We start from the raw sequence: 25878 nt of genomic DNA, 5'->3' as shown, positions 1-25878 counted from the left end.
ACGGTGTTATTATTTTTTATTTTTTTTTTAATTTCACGTTTTGGATTCAGAAACGTGATTATTCGGCTCACGAGCTGTTCTCGGCTGGACCGTGAGTTCTGGCACACCCTGAAGGAGCGGCCTGCTGGTGCGGGCGGCCGCCGCCAGGAGCGCGAGGCCTTGGGGGCGGGGCTCGCGGGGGCGGGGGTGGGCGGCGGTGCCCCTGGCGGGGGCGGGGAGGGGACTCGGGCCGCCAGAAGGAGCGTCGAGGTGCGTCGCGACGCTTCTGGGCTCCGCTCCGGCAGGTGAGTGGACGGCCCGTCGAAATAAAGATTAATGAAATGAAATTTTTTGTTACTCCAAAATATTTCAACGAATTAATTTTTGTGGTAGAAAATTGTTTATTCAAATACGAATTATTAGAGACCTGCAAAATTCGCGGTTTCGATGGCCTTCAGGATAGACTGCACATTCCCCTGTACACTCGGGCAAATAACGCAAGTTCATTGGCTGCCGACTTGTAAGTCGTCTCAGCTGGTTTGTCTGTGATTCGATCCTTCTTTGGTTGAGGGTTTATAACTGGTTGAGATTCGTCCAGATGAGCAGTAAGCCAATAGCAAAATTATCTAAGAGGTATATGAGTTTGAATTCTAGCCTATCACCGAATGAATCCGCGAATTTTGCAGGTCTCTACGAATTATTACTGGGGCAGTGCATATTTTCGCGAAAAGATTTCGAGACTAGTTATAAATTAAAACACTGTAGCATCGTCCGTGTTTCGTGATTGGACGCATTTCTCCCAGGTACATGTCGATTGTTACGACACCAATCACAAGTGATTCAGTGCGGGAGCAAACGCGTCCTGAGTGGCTCGGTCGAGCAAGGCGACGACTTCTCTCGCCAGACGGCCGCCAATCACAAAGGAAGAAACTGCTGGTGCGCGTATACCTTGTTGCAGTCTAGTGTAGGCGTTCAGATTTATCCGCGAATAATGCCTGCCCCTAGTTATTATGTTCACTCAAAATATTCTAAACACGGACTTACATACATACCCTTTGTCTCTCCCACACAAATGTGTTAAGAAGCGTACAATATTTTACTTATATCGTTGGAATAAAATAGTTCGACTGACATAGTTTCTAAAGAATTCTCTTGTAAAAATTTGTACGTACAAACATGTTTTACTGTGTAGTTTGAAGGAGAAAAATTTGCGATTCTCCACTAAAAGGCTAAGCCATGCAAAAAATACATAATCCAGTTGGCAATGATACCCTAAAATATTTCGCTGTCGTGTGCTGTAATGGAAACAAACCATCCTTGCGAAAGTTTAACATCTTTATCGTTACAGTAAAGCGATAGGAATTTCCGTGTGGTCACAAAAAAAACTGTCCGTAGAGTTTAAAAAAAAGCGCTGTGCTCGGTATGTATGTTTTGTTAAAGTTGATTTTAACAGTGTACGGCCAAGTAGTGATTTATCTATCAGCGCCAACGCAGTAAAGATATATCATTGTGATATTATAGATATTAGATGATTAATCAGTTAATCACCCTAAAATATTTATTTTTGAAGCAAAGCATTCAACTTAGAATTTAAAAAAAAAAATCTTTTGACGTTGTTTTTGCGATGTCTTACAAGCTCCCAGTTTGGGAATGCATAAGAGATTTAATGAAGATTTTTGAACACACGCTATTGTAGTTTTGCACTGTTTGTCATGGAAATATTCCTAAAATCAAAAAATTAAATAAAAAATTCACAGAAAAAAAAAGACTGAATCAGCTGATGTCGGACAAACGGAACCAACGATGAAACGAAACAAGTATTATGGACAACACAACGTCGACAGCACGGTCAAAAAAAAATGTTTAACATATAAATATCAGACAGCACAAGAATTCAGTCGAAGGAACTGAGTCATGGAAAAATAAATAATATAACAACAACACAGAACACAGTGGGATAACAACGACGAGACAGATCAAATGCAGGAAGACAACAAACCTGGACAATGCAGCAAATACATAACCACAGCGATGAAGATAAACAATTACTACGTATAAAACAACGACGATAGCACTGACGAACACAGAAGATTTCCAATGAGAACAGTTGTGACGTTTCCAGTCATTAGGCACAATCAGACTGATGGAAAAACAGTTCAAATCTGCAAAGGTGTATGTGAAAAAAAACTGCATTAAATCAATTATAAAATTGACCTGTGTAGTTGCGAAAATACCTCTGGAAATATTATAGTCGCGAGAGATATGGGCTGACTTTAAACTTGTCAAGAACACGTCTGCCTAGCCGCAGTCAAAGTGACTGTAATATTTTGTGATTGTTCATAGATTGTATGCATACCTTGCCTATATGTTAGATGTTTTCACATAGTTAAGTAATGTTAAAAAATAAAATAAATTTAATTTTTGCGTGGTAAAATGCTGCTGTTTTATGCAGTACAAAAATTAGTGAGTTTCAAATGGACTTACAAACTCTCTATGTACACGATTATTATCTGAGAGTATGTCAATGCTACTAGATGACTAAACATGAACGCTGCAATTTTTATGAACACTCCTAACTCGAATAACATTGAAGTGTACACGTGCGATATTTAGAAAAGCAATGTGTCTTCAATTGGTGAAGCTGACTTCGAAAGTTGAAAATGTGGGAACTCGGTTGATCGCGTGCTGATTCCAGACCGTAGAAACGTTCTGTACGTGTTACAGGTAATTGTATATTTTGCAAACTTAGCTGTAAAATGTATTTTATTTTAATGCCAAAAGTAAAAAAAAATGTACACTTTTCCTAACTCATTTCTGTGGGACTTCAAGCTTATGTTATAACTGCAGGTTTTTTTTAATAATTTGTGGAACTTCAATGCTTGCTTTTTCAGATAAACCATTAGTTTAACATATTACACAAAAGTATACTGTATAATCTACGTTCTTATATATTTTTTATTTACAAAAATAAATCTATTTTAGCCATAATTCCAGAAATAATTTAATGCAAAATTGCAATTCTTGTTACGGTGCATCTATCGCATTGCTGTCTTGGTAAAATGAGGTGAAAGTGTATGACATGGTGAATGTCTGAATATACATTTTAGTTCACTACCAGGCGTTGTACTTTTGGAGTGATATTGCGATTCTTGCTGATGAAATCAAACTGGTCTTTGGACGACTACACATACACCAGGAGGAAATAATAACACTTTAAATTCATTATTCGCAGGAGAAAACAGAAACATAGAGGCAATTGTTAAACGGCCATGTTTTTTTTTCTCAAGGAGTGCCCATAGAGTTCAATGCCAGGTAAATCCATGCAGGAATAAACTCGAAGACAACCTCGAAGTCCAAAAGAAAAGCGCAACAATATTTAAATCAGAACTTGAAAACATTTTTTTTTTGACGTAAGGTATCGTCAAACTTATGCAGTGAGCTGATTGTAGTTTCATTGGTAGGGACCTGAAAAATTCGCGGGTTCAATGACCTATAGCATGAACTCCATAGTTCTACGTACACTCATTCAAATGTCACCCACTCATTGGCTGCTGTCTTGTGAGACGTCCCAACTTAGTAGTCTGTGATTTGATGCTGCATTAGTTGAGTCTTTCTCATTGGCCCAGAGTCATCTAAGTGAGTTGTGAGCCAATAGCAGAGGCAGCACTGAGTTATAACTATTTGAATTCTAGCCTATCGCGAAATGAATCCACGAATTTTTCCGGTCTCTATTCTTTGGACGTCCTTCCACGTGTGTGTGGTAAGTAAAGTTGCTTGCTCGCAGGTACTAATCAACCGGAAATTTCAAGAACACATCGTTTCACGTGTACACTTCATACATTAGTTTTACTACATACAAGCATATCGATCAAAGAGTCGACAAGAGTTTAATTTTTTTAATTATTGATTGTACTCTGTAATTAAAATTCCTGTTACAAAAGCTGCACTATAATTAAGTAACACCCGCGTGGGCTGCATTGCCTCCGAAACATCAATGTGAATGTGACTGTCGCTATTAGAGTTTTTAAATAAAAAGAATTAATCTAGAAATAAATCTCCGCGTGGTAAAACTGTGTTGCGCGTAGAATATTTTGAAATCACATTTCGTTTTTTTTTTCAGTCTGTCAGTTTTGAAAAGTGGCAATGATATCAAGAAATGTTTTAATTAAATATTTTGTTTACACGCAGATTTTATTAGACCAAAGGATGTTTCTTTGGGTTGATTCTGTAATTATTCTATATTTTTATTGGCAAAGGTTAGTTTGAAATGCATATATGTTTATGGGCCAGTGAGGATAGAACGTAATTTCACTTTTTTATGTCACTGGTTTTTTATTGGTTCAGAGGTACTCACAGGGTGTTAGCAAAACTAATGTGCAACTGCATCAAAGGTACAGACAGAGAAATGTTTGAAGTTCATAATGATAACTAGAGACCGGAAAAATTCGCGGATTCATTTCGCGATAGGCTGGAATTCAAATAGTTATACCTCAGTGCTGCCTCTGCTATTGGCTCACAACTCACCTGGATGACTCTGGGCCAATGAGAAAAACTCAACTAAAACAGCATCAAATCACAGGCTGCTACGTTGGGACGTCTCACAAGACAGCAGACAATGAGTGGGTGACATTTGACTGAGTGTATGTAAAACTATGGAGTTCATCCGACAGGTCAATGAACCCGCGAATTTGTCAGGTCCCTAATGATAACGTTTGAATAGAGAACGGAAAAATTAGCGAATTCAATTCGCAGTAGGCTGAAATTAAAAAACTCATACATTTTCATTCCTTTTGCTATTGGCACGCGGTATCTCATCCAATGAGAGACTCGCAGCCAAAGAATTGTCGAATCACAGGCTACCCAGTCCCGACAACTACGAGTCAGCAGCCAATGAACAGGGGTTATTTGCTCTAGTATGTATAGGACTTTGGAGTATTTCCTGGAGGTCACTGAACTCGCGAATTCGTCAGGTTCCTAGTATAAATCCGGTCAATAAATATTTTCGGGAGTTTTTTTATATCACTTAATTCCAAGGAAACTTGTTGAAACTAGTACAACAGCTAGAGGAGTTATTCGTTGTCTATTTAAACATAACAAGAATGCGATGTATCATGATTAAAGTTATGATATTTGCATATCTATGTATTAGTGTGTGTAAAGATTCGTTTATATTATGTATGAAGTTATAAGAATCAATGATTCAGGGGTATGAAATAAATATGTTAAAAAAATATTTCTCTGGGTATTGATTACTCACATGACTTTTCATTTTCAGGTGGAAAATGGCGGTTATTCTGCGCAGAACTGTGGAATTCTACAAGTATGTCAACGATGACCTTGCAGGTACTGAACTCCAACACGTATAGGCATACGTAGAGACCTGTAAAATTCGCGGATTCATTTCGCGATAGGATATAGTTCAAATACTTTTGACATTATTTTGCTTCAGTGATTGGGCCACAGTTTATCTGAAGGACTCTGGGCCAATGAAAAATCTTTAACAGAAGAATTAGCGAATCACGATCATTCCAGCCAACAGGTGTTACGAGTCGGTAACCAATCAGATGTAATTTGCACGGGTGCATAGAGGATCATGGAGTCTATCCTTTAGGGATTTGAAATCGCGAATTTTACAGGTCTCTAGGCATACGTTATATAATTTCATACTTCCTTGGATTCCATGTTTAATCCTGAATTTTCGAAACGCAATAGTCAGAAACCTAAATATTTCGCAAAATCGTTTCTGAACGTGCTAAAACACTGAACACTCATGTATTTATCTCTGTGTGTGTGTATGTGTGTGTGGGTGTGTGTGGGTGTTGTTGTTTCTCCAGTCGGGTTCAGCTCAAGTTTGCGTGAAGAGTCACTTGTGCCACAGGCATTGTAAAATTTGCATTCGGCCAAAGAAGTGCCACCCCAGACAGACTGTGACCTCGTTATCACCAAAACTGCGAGGTTTATTGACTCTCTACTAGCAGTGCGGGCTCATGAAATTCTAACGAGGCCAGGAGGAACCAGTTTCATTCTCACGCTACGATTGACAATACACAAAGGAAAACTCGTATCAGGTCAAGAGATCACGGTCTCTCATGAATATTAATTCTATTTTGCAAGTTACTGAAATATTTAAGGGTGATCAGTTTTTAATTTTTCTAAGAACACAATTTTATTTTATTTTTACTCGGTTAACGCCGTACACTTTTAAAATCAACTTTAGTTAAACACACACACCAAGCACAGAGCTTTATTCGGCTACAAAATCATTTTTTTTTGTGACCGCCCGAACATTCACTTCGATTTACTGTAATTATAAAGCTGTTGAGCTTTTGTACGGATTATTTTCTTACAGCACATGACAATGAAACATTTTGGTGTGTCATTTTCAACTGAATTATCAATTTTTACCATGGTTTAGCGATTTTACGGAAAATCGCAATTTTTTCACCCTCAAACTACACAGTAAAATATGTTTGTACATACTTTTTTTTTTACAAGATAATTCTTTGAAGAATATGTTTACCGAAACATTTTATTCCAACGATACAAGTAAAATATTTTACGTTACTTAACACATTGGTGGGGGACAGACAAAGCGTATGCATGCATGTATGTAAATCCGTGTTTGTAATATTTTGAGGAAACACAAAAACAATTGTGTTCAAACATTCCATAAAAAATATTATGTAAACTTTACGTTGTTCTATTCGTAAATTTGCAAGAAAATACTTCATCAACTAGTCTCCAAATATATTTGAAGCTACTACACAAGGCTAGAAAAATCAAGAAATCCATTTTGTTTTTGTCGTCGAATTAATATTATATTTCGAAATGTCCTAAAATTTAAAATAAACAAACATTTTCTCATCATTTTTATTTTATTTAAATATTTTATAAAAGTGTTTTGCAGAACAAAAATATTTCTTACAAATCATTGTTTAAAAAGTGCGGTCCACTTTTAAACGTCAGAGTTAATAAGTATTTCGATATCAATAACATACTTACTGAAATTTTCAATTAAATATTTATCAATTAGGATTTATTTCAGTTGAGCTTAAATGTGGAAGCAACCGAATTACTCAATAAATTTAATTGAAAATATAAATTTAACAAATGTTATATATGTTTTGATTTTGAAAAAGTTATTTTTTTTAAATATTATCAATGTAAAAAAATGCGTTTAGAAATAACAGAAACAGCAGAAACTACGTTGTTTTATTCTTCTTAGCCACAATCGTTTTTTTATGGTAGAATAGTTATGTGATAAGGAGAGTTAAAGTTAGCTTACTTCCCCATCTATTGTCTGGCTCAAAGGCTTTTTCGTGTGTATGTAGGACGGTAAGTTATACCGCGACCTTGAAGCAACTTCTCAAGGCTAGAAAATTGAAGAAAGACACTTTGTTTGTATTGTCCAATTAATATTACAGTCTCAAGTCTCCGAAAGTTTATATTAATAAACACAATTTTTTTACAATCATAACTCAATTCATTTTACTATTTTTGCAATAATGTTTTAAGCAACTAAATAAAATAATTTTTACACAAAATTGTTTAAATAGTTCAATATACGTAAAAGCTTGGGCTATATGTTTCAGTTAATATGTAATTTTAATTACTGATTCTTAAAGATAAAATAATAATCTTTTCTAGATAGTTCCATTATTTTTATCGTATATATTATTTATGTTTTACAGAGGATTTGGTTACCAAGGGACTAAGTATAATACTTTAATTTTTTAAATATAATTACTTTGAAGGTCTGTTACTTTAAGGTTTGTTGAAGAATGCGCTAAAATGTTAAAACATTGGATAGATTTTGACTTGGTCGCCTGCCCCATTATTGCAATGAATTATTTCTGAGTCATAAATGTTCCAACAGTTTAGAAAAATGTTTGAGAGAGACGCGTCTGGATAAAGGTCAGACCGAGAGCTATGCTATAGTTAAACAACCTCTGACACGGTCGTGAGATTTATGTCGTACTTAATACTGGCGATATTAACACGTAACGCTCCGAAATGCAATCAATTCTTAGCTACAAAAGAATTTTATTTCCTGTATGGTATTAATCGCACGTCGAACAACTACTCCTTTGTAACTATGTTTATTACAAGCCCGCTCGCAGTCACTATTATTCACTGCAGCGAGCTAGTGTTTTGCTCATTCGGTGCTTGTCCTTTGCACGGATATTTGAATAAGCACTGGATGAATATGTAATGAATGCCCCCGGGTGAAACCATTTGTACAACAAATGAACGCAGCCCTATAAAACACAAAAGTACACGTTCCAACTCATACAGAGGAACAGAGTAGCGCGTAAAAAAACCGAAGTCTGAATTTTGCAAATTTTCGCGTTTTATTACAGATTGAATGGTGCTTGTATATATATTTTTCCAAATTAAAAACCGTTTGCTCATTAGATTGTAATAAGTAGGGCCATGTAATTTTCGCGAAAATATTTCCAGACCAGCTGTGTGCTAAAAATCTGTAATATTTTCTGTGTCTCGTGGTTAGCTAGGTATATTCCAGGTGCATGTCTACTGCCGGCGCACCAATCACAGCCATCCAGTGCGGAAGCAAAAACTTCCTGAATGGCCGGGCCAAGCATGGCAATGGCTTCTCTCGCAGACGGCCGCCAATCACAAGGGAGAAACCGCTGCTGCGGATATACGTTGTAGCAGTCTAGTAGTGTTCAGATCTTTTCGCAAATCTGCTTGCCCCTAGTAATAAGGTATGCCCACGCTAGCGATTGGTCTCTCGTAATTGGCGGACGTCTGCAAGAGAAGCCGTCGCTCTGTTTGGCCGAGCCATTCAGGACGCGTTTGCTTCCGCGCTGGCTGGCTGTGATTGGTGTGCTGATTGTAGACATGCGCCTGGAATAAACCCAGTCAACCATGAGACACAGACAAAGCTACAAAGTTTTGACTGGTCTGGAAATATTTTCGCGAAAATCGCATGGCCCTATAAATTGTAAGCTCGTTTTCTGTCGAGTCGTTGCAGCGCATCAACTTCTGAACCGTTCAAACCGATCGCCATGGGTGAACAGGAAACCATAGTTCACAGACATACAAACATAAATTGTGTGTCATTTTTCTATGTCCACCACTGTGCTATCCTATTTGCTTTAACTCGCGATAACCGGCAACGATGGGTACTGCAGCTAGTACAATATAAAATGCCCAGTTTTCTTTACCCAGGCGAAATCATTTCTTAAGAATTTTACGTTTAAACGTCGGAGTACTAAAATTAACTATGCCCGAGATTTAGGTTGACAAACAATATCCTTTTGAAAATTACGTTGTAAGGAATACTTATTCGTAAAAAAAATTGGTTGTCTGTAAAGTCGGTTTACGGACGATAGTTTAACGTGACAACATCAAAAAACATTGATGAAATGATTGCATACTTCTATGAATTTAATTGAATCATTTTTATTGAATTATCACTATTTTGTATGGATACAGAGAAGGAGTGAAATGAAATCTACAATTTAATTGATAAATTTACTTTTATTTGCACTCATCAGTTCAAATATGTTTATTACTTTAACGAAGAGATTATTTTAACTATAACTTTTATACATTTTTGCTATTTAACTTCTTCCAATCTGGGTTATTCTGTTAAGGATAGGGCGATGATGGGAAAAGAAGGAAACGAATGGGAGTGTTTCAAGTTTAATGTGCCTCGGAAAAGTCAAATCGATGGTTGTTCCAATCGAGTGGAAGAGAGAGAGAGAGATGCGGCGCAAGCGTACAATGAGCGTAACGGGACAATGTGCGCAACGGGACACTTTTTTCGTGCGTGCAGCCGGCGTTCATCGATTTATTATACGTCACGTCAAACAAAAGGTAATTGAAAGGCTGTGCTGGACCCTGACGTGCAGAGTTGCGGCAGCGAGGCTGTGTCTGGCCTTTGAATATATATACTGTATAGAAGTCGCGAGTGGATAGGATTTACTCTACGTTTATCAGAAGCGTATGATGAGCAGCTTGGGAACTTCACCGCTGCAGTGCGCTGCCGTAACGCCCTGTATCGTCTTAGGTTGTTATTTACACGTTAGAGCGCAGCAATGTCGCCCGCTGTCATTCCCCCGCACCCCCCACCTATCATTCACTGCAGCTCAAAGTCGTTCAACGGGAGGGGGAAGGGGTGTTTGAAGAGTTCGACACTTGTCCGCTAGGGACCGCCACAAGTCGATGCCCTAGAGATGGTGGCGATTGCGGTGGTGAATTAACCAACTACCTCAAAACCGTATTAGAAATGTTAACCTGGGCTGGCGACTTCTATACAGTATATATATATATATATATATATATATATATATATATATATATATATATATATATATTGAAAGGTCTGGCGAAGAGGTGTGCCGGTGTTGCAGACGCGCGCTCCAAGGACTGGCCGCTGGTTGGTTCGCCGTGGCCCGTGCTCGCCATCACGCTGGCCTACACGCACTTCTGCCTGCGCCTGGGACCGCGCCTCATGAGGGACAGACAGCCCTTCGACGTCGACCGGCTCATAGTCGCGTTCGACCTCTTCCAGATCCTCGCGTGCGGGTGGATGACCGTCCAGGTGACCGACACCTCCAGCCCTCCCCTCGCGACTTCACACCATCATCACCGGCCGGAGTTTGCCCGCGCCAAACACCACGTCGTAACATACGGAACATCGCAACCGATTTTCAGGTCTGCGGGACGTACTCTTGAAAAAAAAAAAAAAGAGGCGGGGGATTGTCTGTAAAATCAGTTTACGGACGATAATTTTACGTGATAACGTCATAAGAAAACATTGATGAAAAATTGCATACTTTTTTTATTTTCAAATATAATGTACAGTTTTTTTTGCAATTTTAATTTAAATAATTTGTTTGAATATAATCACGAACAATTAGTTTTTATAAAAAAAAAAGCCCGTCTTAACCTGTTTGATATTATAGAAGATTTTCTCGCACGGGTGGTTGGCCGGTTCTTGCACGCTCGGCTCAGGCGGAACGTGAAAATGAGTCATGATTTTTCGTGAGTGCAGCCGGCGTTCATCGATTTATAAGACGCTATCACGTGAAAAAGAAAAAAAAAGAAGTCAGTCACGGGGACTGTCGACAGACGTGAAAACTTAAAATTTTGGTTTTTAAATGTGTCATATGAAATGATTTCTAAGTCAAATGTACGCAAGCAAATGATTTCGGCATTATATCATTATCATGTCGGTGACGCGAACCCATACGTTTTGCCTCTACCAATAATAACTTTAAAACTAGAAGAAATAAAGTTTTTTCATTGAAAGAATAAAAAATTATTAACTTAAATCTACAAACAATCAACATTATCTCTAATAAATCAATAATCTGACATTTGAAGAAATTCACATCGTAAATAAATAAACAAAAGAAAATAAAACATAACCTCAACTTAACTACCTACTAAAATATATACAATACCCGTAATATGTACCACACAAAAAATTTCCTTGGAAAAAAAAGATAAATTTAAAAATTTGTATCTTTAAAAATAGAATAAATGAAGTTTTATCCTTGAAATATAAAAAAATTAACACGTCACGTGACCATGTCGATGACGACTTACATGAATTTACTCCCTGTCCAAACCTTCCTATAGAAGTTTTCACTTAAAAAAGAAAATTTTGATTTTAAAGACCCATTGATTGCACAATATCGTTGCATCAAGTCTACGCATCGCCAGAATCGGGAAGCCAATCTTCAGCTTCATTTTGTACAAAGGCAGGTAACCCCTAAGAAAGACGTGACGGACACACCGTAAGGTAGCTCGTTACAAATTCAAGGCAACGCCATCTATTTGCGAAGTTCTAAGCTAAGCGGATGGGTTTCGCCAAGGAGAAAGATAGGAAGTTCCCATAAATTATTTTTATGACCGTGTGGCGGACATAGAGAAATGACACAAACTGAATGTTTGTGTGTCTATGACCTACCTCATATGATTTTCTATTATAAAACTGAATTTACCCCTTTTTTCACTTCCTTGGGGATTGAATTTCATAATTGTATGTAGTTTATGTACTCTACGGCCCATAAACTATTTATAAGCAAAAAAAAATTCATGTAGATCTGTTGAACCATTGTTGCGTGAAAGAAGGACAAACAGACAAACATACATTCACATTTATAGTATTAGTAGGAATGATTTTAAACTATGAATGTAATCATCAGATTCTCAATTCCTCAAATACCATTGAATTCTTAGTATTCGAAAGACTCCATATTCGAGGAAAAATATTCAAAGAACAATTGTAAAGGGAGTATAGCAATTTAAATATTTAACACTGATAATCTGTGAAGTTTACTAGAAAAAAAATTATTTTTCATGCCTAATCCTGTTACAATGCCTCAAGATATCGTGATTTTAAGGTGTAATTTTATAAATAATATGAAAATATGTTTGTGAAACAACCATTAAAAAGGTACAATCTATTAAAAAACAATAGTTAGTATTTTTCATTCATTGTACATTATTTTATTTTTGACCCTTTACACGTAGATTTGGATTCGAAGGGTATATTCGATTAACTCTCTGGGATTCGAATTCGAGATTCGGATTCGAGAAAGTTAGGATTTGTCCTATCACTGGTTTCAAACTCGATTGCAGCCTTTAGGGTTGTTCGAGATCAGAGCATAACGAAAAATTGAAAATGCCCACGCTCAGTAGTGGGACAGTCGATGGGTGGACAGATCGAGGGGGGTGGGGGCAGGGATGGGGAGGTGTTCGGGAGGGGACAAGGGGTGACGGAGAATGGGTGAGGAATGGAGGATAATTAATGAAGTAGTGTGTCGGAACACTACCACATTACTGCTTGCACAGTCTTCGTCGCCGTGTCTGTGAACCTCAATTGTGTACTTCATCGTTTAGTTAAATCGTTCAATTAATTTTTTTTAAATATTTTGTTTTGTCTTTCAACTGGATTATTGAAGTGAGAAGTTTTGCCTGTAACTTGCGTTGTGGCCACACACACAGATTTATTTTAAATTTTATTTGTGTTTCGCATCGCAACAGCGAGGTCGCAGAAGACGGTCATATTTCACTAGCACAACGTAGGGGCATCGGACAATGGGAGGGGGAAAGAGGCCATGTTTAGAGACAATAAGTTTACATGAAAATGTTACGCGTCAAGGTGTTTACAAAACTTTGTAACTTCGTACTATTTTGGTTAAAAGAAATATATTTTGACAAGACTTGGTTATTTTCGGAAGAGTCGAGGACATGCAATTTCTGGGTTCTTACTTAGGATGAATAATGTAGACATAAATAGACAATATTGAAGCCTTAAAAAAAGTAAAATTCATCCGCAATTTATTACCATCATTTGTCATTGTCTTTGGTAAGGAAATGAGGAATGATAAATTTATTTACTTCCCAATTGTATTTGGTACAAAAAAATCTTTAACTGTGAGAATTTTTTTTTTCAAAAATAATTAGCTTAATTCGGCAAATTATTGAATTCCACACATAATGCAGTTATATTAAATCTGTTTTTAAAATATTTCACATGCCAAAACAAGCTGAAATATCTATGGGAAAGTTGTTTGGACTACTTCTGTGGATGAAAAACACATATGTGGCTGTGCTTTACTTTATGGAGACATTTAATGTAAACTTTGGGTTTATTAATAAGTTTTGATTATTGGCGGAGAAATAGCAGGAAACAAAACACTAACTACGACTTTCAGGTAGTTTCCCGGTAAAATTTACTACTAAAAGTCTGTTTAAGAAAAATTTCACGTATGTGTAAGTTTAATAGGCACAAGTGTGTACCAGAAATAAGTAAAATATTTTTTGACTGTAACAACTATACTATATTTTTTTTTGTAGGGTTTCTACTACTTTCCAGGAAGATACAAGTTCTTCTGCGAGCCTATTGACTACTCAAATGAAGAGTATTCTTTATATGTAAGTATACATTCTACGGTAAGTGTTTTTTGTATTTGTCCTTATATGTAAATTGCAATGTTATTTTAATCAAAATATCTAGTGACCACAATATTCTACTTTAGAAAACGTGTGTTAAATTAAACACGGATTAATTAAACCTAAGGAATGACCCATATGCGACAACATTGTAACGCAAAATGTTTTCTATATTACTGGAATAACTGCTTATAATCAATAAAATATATATAATTAAAATTGTTTTCTTAAGAGTTAAATAACTGTTTGGGTGTTGTATCAGAAAATCACCGATGTCGGTTTTGGGTGTGGAAGTGTCGTCATAGGGCTATAGATACCTAAACATACTAATCGTAGTTGATCAAGAATTCCTAAAGTAACTACACCAACACCATATAACAAATTGTTTGTTTTGATATTGTCAACAAAGTTATAAAATTGACATTTCAACCAAGAGTTGTGTTTTGATGGAAATTTTTGATTGTTCCAAATAATATTTCTTGTGTGCTCAGATCTATATTTATTCGGTAAACAAATATACATTTAACTGTGGTCTTTTTTTCTCCAGTTATCACTATTGAAGGAAGCCTTTATTTGCTTGTAGCATTCCTTTTTTTATTTGGCATGACGATTTAGTGAATTAAAGGGATAACATTGAAGCATCCATTGTAATACGTGAATGTCTGTTTAGCTGATTCTATCAATGTTAGTAAACATTAAATTAAATATTAAAGTCATACAGAGCCTCAAAGCTTTGTTTATAGAGAGTCTCAAAGCACGGTCACAGAATACAATTCATTATAACACGATTTAAAAATCAATCAGCAAATACACAAAGAGTTCCTTCCACAGCAGTTATTATGTCAACAACCACAACACCGGTCACAAAAGTACAGGATGAATAACCTGCAGAGTAATGAGGAAAGTCACGTACAAAAGTATAACCAAACTTCAACGACACTCTGAAAACAGTGCAGACAAACAGTTACGAAAACAGATTTCTACAACATCTGAACGAAATAATGGAGACCACACAGAATAAACAATTCATATCATCAGAAGAAATTATATTTGTTCTTATTTTCATGACACATGCAGAGTGATTAATTCCTGTATTTTACAACACAAAGCCCATCTCCGAAACGGCACTTGGGTGTTTTGTTTTTTCTTAAAGTGACGTCTCAGTGACGCTTGCATACAACATAACTCATGTAAATCACTTCATCACTTCGCTGAAATGTTTAGGATACTTCATAGATAATGGTACTGAGACCATACTCCCAAGCTGTTTACAATCACTCTTTTAAGTGAACACCAAATTAGGCTGACCACCACCGAGTCAAGCACATTGATCTACTAATCTTACAGAAACCGCTTTAAAATGTGAAGTACGAAACCGGATTCATGCAAAAAGAAATTGTAACACGTACCACTTTATTTAATATAAAATTGAACCTTAATAATATTGTTTCAAAGTTTATTGAGTTATATGTTGACACTTTGATTTTGATTTTTTTTCCTTAGGCTGTACACCTGGCATGGTTATACTATATGTTGAAGATACTGGATCTTCTTGACACGGTGCGTATGCTTTTGTAAAGATTAATTTCATAAACGGTGTTTACCTCTAACTCCTCTAGAAATTTACAGAGAACGTCTCCGAGTCAGCCAATGCCACAAGCGACTCTGTTTCAGGTATTCTTCGTTCTTCGGAAGAAAACCAGCCAGATCACATTCCTGCACGTCTATCACCACGCAATCATGATTTTCACAGGATACATTGCTGTTAAGTATGTCGGAGGTATTGCCAAATTTATGTATGTATTTATTTCCTGTGAAACATTACCATACCACTTATTAATAACAAAATAGCTCGAACAACCATCCAAACTAACATTAAGATTTAAACACAGTATCAAACTAATCGCACTGACATTTCTGTAAGTTCTAGATTCCACAGGTGTGATCATAATCTGAGAGTCGGGCATTATTCAGCATGCTCTCACCAGATTGACCACGTTTTCAGTTTCTTGTCAGAGCCATTACTGTAAATGTATCACGAATACCTCTCTTCCATTTCATGTTTCGTCAAAACCGTTTTGCACCAGATGTTTAGTAAACGTCAATTTAGAGGTTAGAAAGGTAATAAGTAATTGTGATAATGGACATTTGCGTGAAGTTTCACTGCTTTTAGTTCGCATTTAGTAACTATCTGTTCACAAATCTGAACGTCAACTGAATGACAGCTATCGTGATAAATTTAAAGAAAGGGTCTTTAATTGTAACGACAACAAAATTAAATAAGTAACTTGGCGTGTGACACCTGACCTAAAGTACACTTGTCTTCTCTAAGCGTCGCTTGCCGTATACCTAACTAAACATTATTGTATCAACGATAGTTGATAATTGATATCGGTGATAGTGAGTAACTGAATCCATCACTGCCTGGCTAGGAGAAGACTCACCGCACAGCGACGAAAGGAGAACACCCTCTCAGAGCCAGAGCGGTTTCAAGGACTGCGTAATATTCACGATCTCCGTTTCAGAGCGGCGCTTCCTAGCATTGCGCAAGTCACGAGACAGAGTAAAGCACAGCTTTGTGACGTTTAAACAAGGCAAAACGTTTGAACAACATTTAAAAAAATAACTTTTGTAAATTTACGAACTGTACTTGGTTAGTATCCAAACATTGTTTTGCTTCTAATATTTCGTATTTTCCACATTATTTTAAATAAATTCATAATATAATCACATTTAATTATTTAAAAAAGGCTTTATCTACTTTAAAAAAATTCATTATTCAATGTTTTTTATGGATTTAATGGCCATTTTTATATCAGTCCTAGAATGTAATGAAAGCATGAAATCATGAGGTATACAGTTTTGGAAGTATGGAACACAGTTGGTATGTATCGTATTAAAAGTTTTATTTTTTTGGTATATAATTTTTAAATAAATAAAAAATTAAGTTTTCCCAAAACCATAATAACCTGGGTTTTCTGCAGTTGTTGGAAAACCTAATTTTTAATTCAAATATATACTGAAAATAAATATTTTTAAGACGACGCGACGGCTACCTACATACGAAAGTTTAGTCCAAAACTGTATATAATATGATTTCATTCCTTCAGCGCATGCTAGGACTGACATATAAATTTGCCTTTAATTTCTTATTAAACATGAAATAAGGACTTAACAGGAAAAAACTTGTATATGATTATATTATCAACTTAGATAAAAACATGTGCAACAAACTCTTAATGTAAACAGCCTTAAGTGACTAATACATATATGGTTGATTAATCTGCCCCCATGCAGGTGCGATAGTTTCAGATTAAATGGTGCTAATGGGCCGTCTGACAGCGAGTCATATTCGGCATGGTTACCTCACTAGCCATGCACCACTGTACACTCGGAGATAGTCATTCCTTTTTTCTTTTTCCCCCCAGGAGGCCATTTCATCCTGCTCGGTCACCTGAACAGCTTCGTGCACACTGTGATGTACACCTACTACCTGATCACTAACATCAGGCCGGAGTACAAGAGATCCATCTGGTGGAAGAAGCACATCACGCAACTGCAAATAGTAAGTTTTAGTTATTAAAAAAAAACTCAACGGCCTTGCAAGACACATAGTCCAGATAAAGTATTGAGAATTTTGAGCCCTATTACAGAAAGTCTCTACGCAGTTTTCTATGGAATGTTTATTTAGAGGATTCAGCAAAAAAAAAAATGTTTTAAGAACTAGTTTTAACACTGCGCTGAATCCTATCGAAACGGCCACCGGCACTGGGAGATTCGTTAGCAAATGGAAACCTAATGCAGTAGGGTTAGAGATCACATGCAGAGATGTTACAAGTGTAAATAGCTTCCGTAAAGAGTCGCAGAAAAATATACCGTGAACTGTACGTATTATGATTTTAAGGATTTACCCCTATAAAATCTAAAAATCCCCTTTTAATATTTAATGGAGCGCTGAACGAGAAGTTCTCGGCGAACGTGGCCACTATGAGCCGCGCTCATGAGGCGAGGGAGTGAGTTCGATCCCAACAGCCAAGCCAAGCATGAGTCCCATTAATGAGCACCTTTTTGGTACCCAAGTGTTCTGTGGTCATAACTATGTGACACTGAGAATCATGGAATCAAATCAAGTGTGCATACATAATGGAAATCATTTTTATAACATGGCAAAAAAATTTTGTTGTAAGTCCAAGAGAAATGTTATATATTATAAACCACATTTATGGGGGAAAATACAAAGAAAATTTTGCATTCCTACAAATGTTTTTTGTATGGTCAGTAACTTGTTATCACTCAGGAACTAAAGCTTTGGAACAGGTTACTCGATTTATTGTTTATATGTAGCCTTAGTTGTAAGGGAGAAATCAGGTCGACGGTCAGGGAAGCGCCAAATTCAATTTTCTAATACAATTTTAGTACATTTAGAATTGTAATATTTAATACAGTCTATTTGTGGTTCAAAATCAGACCTATTATCTATAGCTCTTCAGTAAAATGTTACTTTAGTTAGTTTTGTAAACGATAATATGGTATTTGTAGAATATCTGAAAATTATTCACTGTTCAGAGGGGAGGGAGGAAGCCGCTATGTCCCCCCTCCCTTTTTTCTGGAGCCGCCATTGCCTAATTACTCTACAAGTATGTGGCAGGGTCCATGTCAGGTGAGGACCTGAGTGTCTCTCAGGATGAGAGTATGCACAGTCTGTCAGGCTGGGTTCAAACCATGCGGCTTTGTGTTGAAGCGCACCGCAGGCTTGCGAACGCCAGTCCGCGTCACGATGGTTAAAGGTAAGCTTGAAACCAGATCGAATCAAACATGACATGCCCTGCGTGTAGGATATAACTCAAGTCTCCCTTGCAAGCTAAAAATTGATATGCGTAGCAGGAAAAAGAACACTGCGAACGTGAACAAAGTTCGTCGCTTTGAACCAGCCAACGTCTCCACAGCCGTGGCGCTGGAGGGCTTGTGTGTATCTGGCGGGCGTTTTCCCCGTGCTTCCAGGCGCAGTTCCTGACGCTGTTCGTCCAGAACTTCCCGACCCTCTTCTGGGACGACTGCGACATCCACTTCGCGTGGAGACTGGCGCTGACGGTGCAGGTGACCTTCATGACCCTCATGTTCCTGGACTTCTACCGCAGGGCGTACCGCGCCAAGAGCGCCGACTAGCGCGCGCCACGTCAGTCCCGCGGCGAGCCGTCCGCTCCTCGCTGTGAGATTTCTTTCCTTTCTTTGTTTTTTCAAACGAAACAGAAATATTCACGTAAAATTGCATACGTCTGTAAATTTTTACAATACATGCATGATAACAACTGTATCACTAGGGACTGGAAAAATTCGCGGGTTCAATGACCTGCAGGATGAACTCCATAGTTCTAGGTACACTCGGTCAAATGCCACCCACTCATTGGCTGCTGTCTTGTGAGAAGTCCCAGCGTAAGCAGCCTGTGATTCGATGAAGCTTTGGTTGGGTGTTTCTCATTGGCCCAGAGTCATCCAGGTGAGTTGTGAGCCAATGGCAGAGGCAGCACTGATGTATAAATACTTTCATTTTAGCATATCGCAAAATTAATTCGAGAATTTTTCCGGTCTCTATGTATCACTACAAAAATAGTGTTCGCAGTTACTCGAGCAATAATGCTTCGTGTTGTGCCAGTACCACCTCCAATAGTTAAAAGTTATTTGTAAACCGTTCCCTGAAAAAAAAGCTTTTTTCATCACTAACTGCGCACATTTAGAAGCATGATAAAAACGAAATAAAGTTAGATTAGCTTATTTCAATCGAAATAAAGAATTACGCGCCAAAATTTTTCGTAGGGAACGCTCAGTATTATATATCATAGCCATGTGTTGTAGGAAGTTACAACTGTGTTTCTTGCAGTATTTGCAAACTAATTTCTTGTCAGCTAGTTTCCAGAGGAAAACACAGGAAAGCACAGGGAATGTTGTTGTTTTCTGTGCAGGACCACCTGCGGGGCAGCACCTGGGCTGTGCTGCGACACATCCCAAGAGCGCTCACGTGCTGACTGCATCGACTGCACCGACTGCGCTGTGCTCAATGAGCTGGGGGCATGCATATTTCACGAAAAGATTCAGAGAATAGCTGAAAGTTAAAATACTATGTGATCGATTGTGTTTCGTTATTGGTAGTGACCTGAAAAATTCGCCGGTTCAATGACCTCTAGCATGAACTCCACAGTTCTACGTACACTCATTCAAATGTCACCCACTCATTGGCTGCTGTCTTGTGAGACGTCCCAACGTAGCAGTATGTGATTTGATGCTGCTTTAGTTGAGTTTTTTTTTTCATTGGCCCAGAGTCATCCAGGTGAGTTGTGAGCTAATAGCAGAGGCAGCACTGAGGTATAACTATTTGAATTCTAGCCTATCGCGAAATGAATCCGCGAATTTTTCCGGTCTCTAGTTATTGGTTGAGTTTCTTTAAGGTGCCTGTCGATTGTTACAACACCAATCACAGTAATTCCGTGTGGAAGCAAACTCGTCCTTAGTGGCCCGGTCAAATAAGACAACGACTTCTCTCGCAGACTGCCGCCAATCGCAAGGAAGAAACCGCTCATGTTGATATACCTTGTTGCAGTCTAATAGGCGTTCAGATTTTTTTCGCGATAAATGCCTGCCCCTACAATGACCACGCGTGGTCCACTGTCAGACGAGCCCGTGTCTGCTTGTTCGCGCGGTTCCCCCCCCCCCCCCCCCCCCCAACCACAAGATACCGGTCAGTTCCATGTTATTTGGACTCCCTGAACGTCAACTGCGGAAACACTTTCCAAACGGCTTTGTTTCACAGAAGTGACTGCGTTTATCGGCGGAGATTACAATTCACACTCAACTTCACTGCCCAACATCAGGCGCGATCAAGCCACATTGCCGCAATGCTTCGAGCGGGACAGTATGGTGATGGCGGAGTTAAAAAGTGACTTCAGCCATGTCGCAACATGTCGTCTCCTGACAATTCCTAACTCCATGTTTGCTCTTTTCTTTATACCACAGAGTTTCAACTATCAAACTGTCAAGTTACGTACGTATGTTTATTGGTCTATAAACAATCACGTACAGAAGTTTCATTAATCTGTTGTCTTAGAGATTTTATTCATCCAGGGACCAAATGATTGGCCGAAAAAATAAAAATTCCTCCACAATGTGATATTCTTAAGTTGGTAATAAGATCCCACAACATTAGCAGCACAGTGTGGCTATTCAAAAGAGTCGTAATTTTTTTCATGTTTTCAATTTTCCGCTGCCAGAATCGTAATATACTCTGATGCATTAAACATTAAAATTAAAAAGCTTTATTGAAAACACATACATAAATATTTTCCTGGCTAATTTTTACCGATGGACCAACAACATCACAGTTATTATAAATAATATTATATTAAAACATGTAATTCAAATAAATGAATTTTTTTTTCATTAGTGCGATGAAAAAGTTTAATTGGTCCTTAAACCACATACAGTGTATGTGGTAATTCTATTTAAAAAATTTGTTTTCACATCTGTGTCAATTTAAATTATGGTAACAATTTCTCTTCAGAAAATTAAATAATCGCAAACCATTTGGAAACAACTGTTTGCAATTTTCCTGTATACCAATTAAATTTCATGACTTTTTACCCAATAAGAAATTTCCATAATTTTTTCTGTATTTCCTCACTTTCTTGGAATCATTTTCCTAACCATTCAGTGCAGGAGATGTGCTCGTCTGATACAACGGTTAAGATGGAATTTTTTTTTGTTATAATTAAATGATATCTGTAAAGACAACTTTAATTCGCTTTACAAACAGCGAATGCCGGTTTGTTTTTGTCTTCACTACTACATCTTATTTGTACAAACGCAAGTGGGGAATAAAATGTCAAAATATACATTTTTTAGTATTTAGTTATAATACTTGCAATGTATGTACATACATTATTGTATTTTTTATGTTTATTAAATAAATGCAGTTTAAATATTTACATTTCTGTTAATTTTCCTTTTCGTATAAATATAAGTGTTAAAAAAAATACGGTTTCGTCGTTGCCACAAAATTTGTTATGGTCATAAAAAATCCTTAAATAACAATTCTGAAATCACAAAACATTGTTTGGTTATATTATGTGACCCAGACCTAAACTCTAGTGTGGCCATTTTCCAAACTCAAATTTTCAGAAAATTGCCAATATTAATAAATTAAAAATATATAATAAAATATATTATGTCTGTTGAGAAATATCCTTAATATAATTTAAATAAAGAAAACTATAACAATATTATATGAAACCTATCTTCAGTATGATTTTAATTGTTATCACAACAGAACATTTTGAAACTGATTTTATTAACATACCAATCACACACACACACGTGCAAATACTTAAAATGTTCTGTAAAACTATGAACCTTCATTAAAGAAAACAGAATTGCTTTAATTTAGAATTATTTATAAGTTTTAAATATATTTTTCTGTGTCAAATAACAGTAGTTGTAATCTATTTTAATACATGTATGCATCGTCAAATGTTTACACATCACTGTACAGCTACTATACTAAGGACGAAAAAAATATATTATATGAATAAATTGTTTGTTAAGATCAAATAAATATTACATTAAAATACAATAGAAAAAAATATTATTATGGCTATTGATCGTATTTTTATATAAAATTTGTTTTACTTTTAAAATAAAGTTTATTTGAGGCTACAATAGTTGGGCTTGCACAAACGTTTCTTTGTAGCAACAGTAACTAACTTCATAATTAAGAACTTCGTCATTAAGAAGGCTGTTGCACTAATTTAATGACAATGTAAGCATGTTTTTACTGAAGCCATACACGCCAAACAATTTTTTTTTTCAAAAATATAACTTAGCAGTGTTTTATATTCAAACAAAACTGTTGTTTGTCCCAACTAAACAAGGGGGAAAAAATTCATATACTTTTTCTGATCAAACTTTGATCAATACAGTATTGACTGTTATGAAGCTATAGACTAGAGATATACGATTGTGCTTAAAAAATTAATAAACAGTTCTTAGTATCACTTGGGTTTCGTTAATGTTAGTGTGACAATTCCCATAACGGGTACAAAAATGTATGATAATTAGAGACCGGAAAAATTCGCGGGTTCAATGACCTCTAGCATGAACTCCATAGTTCTACGTACACTCTGTCAAATGTCACCCACTCATTGGCTGCTGTGTTTTGAGACGTTACAACGTAGTAGCCTGTGATTCGATAAAGCTATGGTTGGGTGTTTCTCATTGGCCCAGAGTCGTCCAGGTGAGTTGTGAGCCAATATCAGAGGCAGCACTGAGGTATAACTATTTGTATTTTAGCCTATCGCGAAATGAATTCGCGAATTTTTCCGGTCTATAATAATAATTATTATTTTGAAAGTTTGTTAACTAAGATGATGATGTATTCCTTGAGATTCCCGTACGTTGTAGAGGCTGGTTCCCTGAATTTTTCCCTGGTTTATTCACAGTCAGTCGGGCGGGAAAAGCTGGGGGTCGGGTATGTTTGCCGTCCGACGAGAGAAAACGCGCGCATCGACCTGCGCTGATATTTACTCCTGGCGGAACGGCTGCGGCGGATGAGCGATTTATCGCTCCGAACTTGGCTGTTGTCCGCGCTACCCCTACTGGCGAGGCCGCCAGACACACAACTCAGGCGTGTTGTGTTGTTCATGGAGCAGCCGTGCCAGGGCCCTGCGGCTAGGAGCTCACACAGCCCGACATGCAACCCAGTGGTGTTATCTTTGAAAGATTTGTGCAATGGGAGTGCATGACTTGATGTAAGTTTTTGGACATACGCCATTGCTAAGCACTTTTTCTGCAGAAGAAAACTAAAAAATAAAAAATAAATAAATAAAAATACCCCAAAAGACAAAAAACAAAAAAACACAAATTAAGCAAAAATTGCTGTTGTCAACAGGATATAAACACCACAAAATATTCCGTAACAGGAATATGATCAACAAACAAAGAAAAACAAAGAAAAATGTACTAAGAGAACGAAAAAAAAACCACAAATGATGACGACACAAAAATATTGAACCCAAAAAAATTCAGCACAACGGTTGAAACGAGATAAAAACACGACAAAACGAAAAGACGAAACAAACACAATAGTTTTCCAAAACAGAATAGAACGATAAAAACCCCCACAAATGATGACAGTACAAAAAAACTGAACCCAAAAATATTCAGCACAACAGTTGAAACAAGGCAAAAATACTTGCTCAATTTGTGTTTCTTGTCTTTTGGGTATTTTTATTTATTTATTTTTATTTTTTATTTTTATTCTACAGATAAAGTGCTTAGCAATGGCGTATGTCCAAAAACTTACATCAAACCCAGTGGTGTTTCAACTACCAGCGCTACTGCAGCCAGCCAGTTCTTTAGTAACCTCACACAGAGCGGTTGTACTCGTAATCACATATCAATTGAAACTGATGTAAATTCAGGGCAACAATGGAAAAAGAAAAAGAAAGGCCATAATATTCTTAAGATAAACGCATGTAATCTGAAATTTGAGAACACAAAACAATGGCCGACATACTTAAATAAAAGAGAAACAAAATATTGAAGCGAATAAAGGTATTGACAACAATCGATATATCCAAAGAGGTCGTTCATAAAGTACACTTTCCAACAGAAACGTTTATATAAATATTAGGTACGGAACTAAAATTATTATTTAATATTATTGTTTGTTTGTTAAATGTGTTTTCTTACGGTAATGTGTAACCACATGATCGCTCCTGTAATAACTGCAGAAAATGAAATTAGCACATATAATACAATCCATTAAGTAAAAAATTGTTTTATAACGAAATAAAAATCACGCTTGATATTTCATCAAGCGTTCTGGCAAAACAAGCCTTGAGGTATTATTTATTATTATTATTATTATTATGCTAGACTAATAATTATCTAGAGACTCCTTTCGAGTTTAAAACAGCCGCTGACAATCTTTTTTTTTTATGCATCCTATAGTCACGCACTTTCGATCACGTAACCTCATTTGTAGTTTCATATAGATGGCAGTGTAGTCGACGAGTGTGTGCGGATACAGAAAAATAACGTTGAGTTTTCATTCTTTCAGATGCGTAGAGATCGCCGATGGATCCAGGAAACCGCGGGAAAACAGAAACCAAACTGTCCGCTATTTGCTTTCAATCCTCCTTCTCTTTTTTTTTTTTGTGTGAATGATAGAATTATCTTTGGGATTTTAGGAGAGGGATATATCCCCCTTTATACCTCCCCCACATTACCACTGCTTCCCCTCTCTCCCCCATAATACCATAGGCACGACGAGGTGTAACATTTAGACCAATCAGTATGTAATTAAGACATAAAACAATAATTGTAACGTAAATTGTGTATGTAAATTTTTATTTTTCACTCGACTCCTATACGAATGATTTTCCACTCAAAAACACAACGAAAGTTGTGTATCGCATTTAGAAAAAGAAGAGGGTTGAATATAATGGTTTTGGAGGCAATATTTGTCTTGTCTATATAATAAGTACACTGTTAGAAAAAAATCTATAAACTTCACGGACACTTCATCGAAATATTCATGGACACTTCATCGAAATATTCATGGACACTTTTTCGAAGAATACTCGGACAATTCATCGAAGAATGCACAGACACTTCATTCAAGGATTCACGGACAATTCGTCAAATTATACACGGACACTTAATCGAATAATGCACGAAAACTTCATCAAAGGATTTACAGGCACTTTATCGGAGAATTCACGGACACTTCATTGAAGGATTCACGGACACTTCAACGAAGAATGCGCCACACCCAAACGAAGGGTTCTTCAATGTTCCAGATAACTGGCTCTTCGTGTAAACCACGTCGGATTTTCCTTGTCCGTCGTAAACAGGGAAAACATGCAACTATAAACATTAAGAATGTTTCTGTTTTATACTTGAGACTTTTTAGAA

At 36.8% G+C, this 25878-nt stretch overlaps 2 protein-coding genes across 2 annotated transcripts in view; one reads left to right on the top strand and one right to left on the bottom strand.

Moving 5' to 3' along the window:
• Positions 1–21884, top strand: part of LOC134535241 (very long chain fatty acid elongase AAEL008004-like) — a 46094-nt gene extending 24210 nt beyond the window's left edge. Inside the window, exons 2-10 of the mRNA XM_063374311.1 lie at positions 148–284; positions 5282–5322; positions 10359–10549; positions 13819–13896; positions 15418–15474; positions 15589–15694; positions 17343–17479; positions 18916–19123; positions 19875–21884. Coding sequence (XP_063230381.1) covers positions 148–284; positions 5282–5322; positions 10359–10549; positions 13819–13896; positions 15418–15474; positions 15589–15694; positions 17343–17479; positions 18916–19080 — 912 coding nt within the window. The 3' untranslated portion in view covers positions 19081–19123; positions 19875–21884. The remainder of the gene's footprint in view (positions 1–147; positions 285–5281; positions 5323–10358; positions 10550–13818; positions 13897–15417; positions 15475–15588; positions 15695–17342; positions 17480–18915; positions 19124–19874) is intronic.
• The window catches only part of LOC134535412 (inactive dipeptidyl peptidase 10-like), a 344969-nt gene that overhangs the window by 256840 nt on the left and 62251 nt on the right, over positions 1–25878 (bottom strand). The window lies entirely within an intron of this gene.

Source organism: Bacillus rossius, chromosome 8 (assembly GCF_032445375.1).
Source record: "Bacillus rossius redtenbacheri isolate Brsri chromosome 8, Brsri_v3, whole genome shotgun sequence".
Classification (NCBI taxonomy): Eukaryota; Metazoa; Arthropoda; class Insecta; order Phasmatodea; family Bacillidae; genus Bacillus; species Bacillus rossius.
The sequence above is the reverse complement of the archived record's forward strand: the minus strand, read 5'-3'. Positions and strand labels throughout refer to the sequence as shown.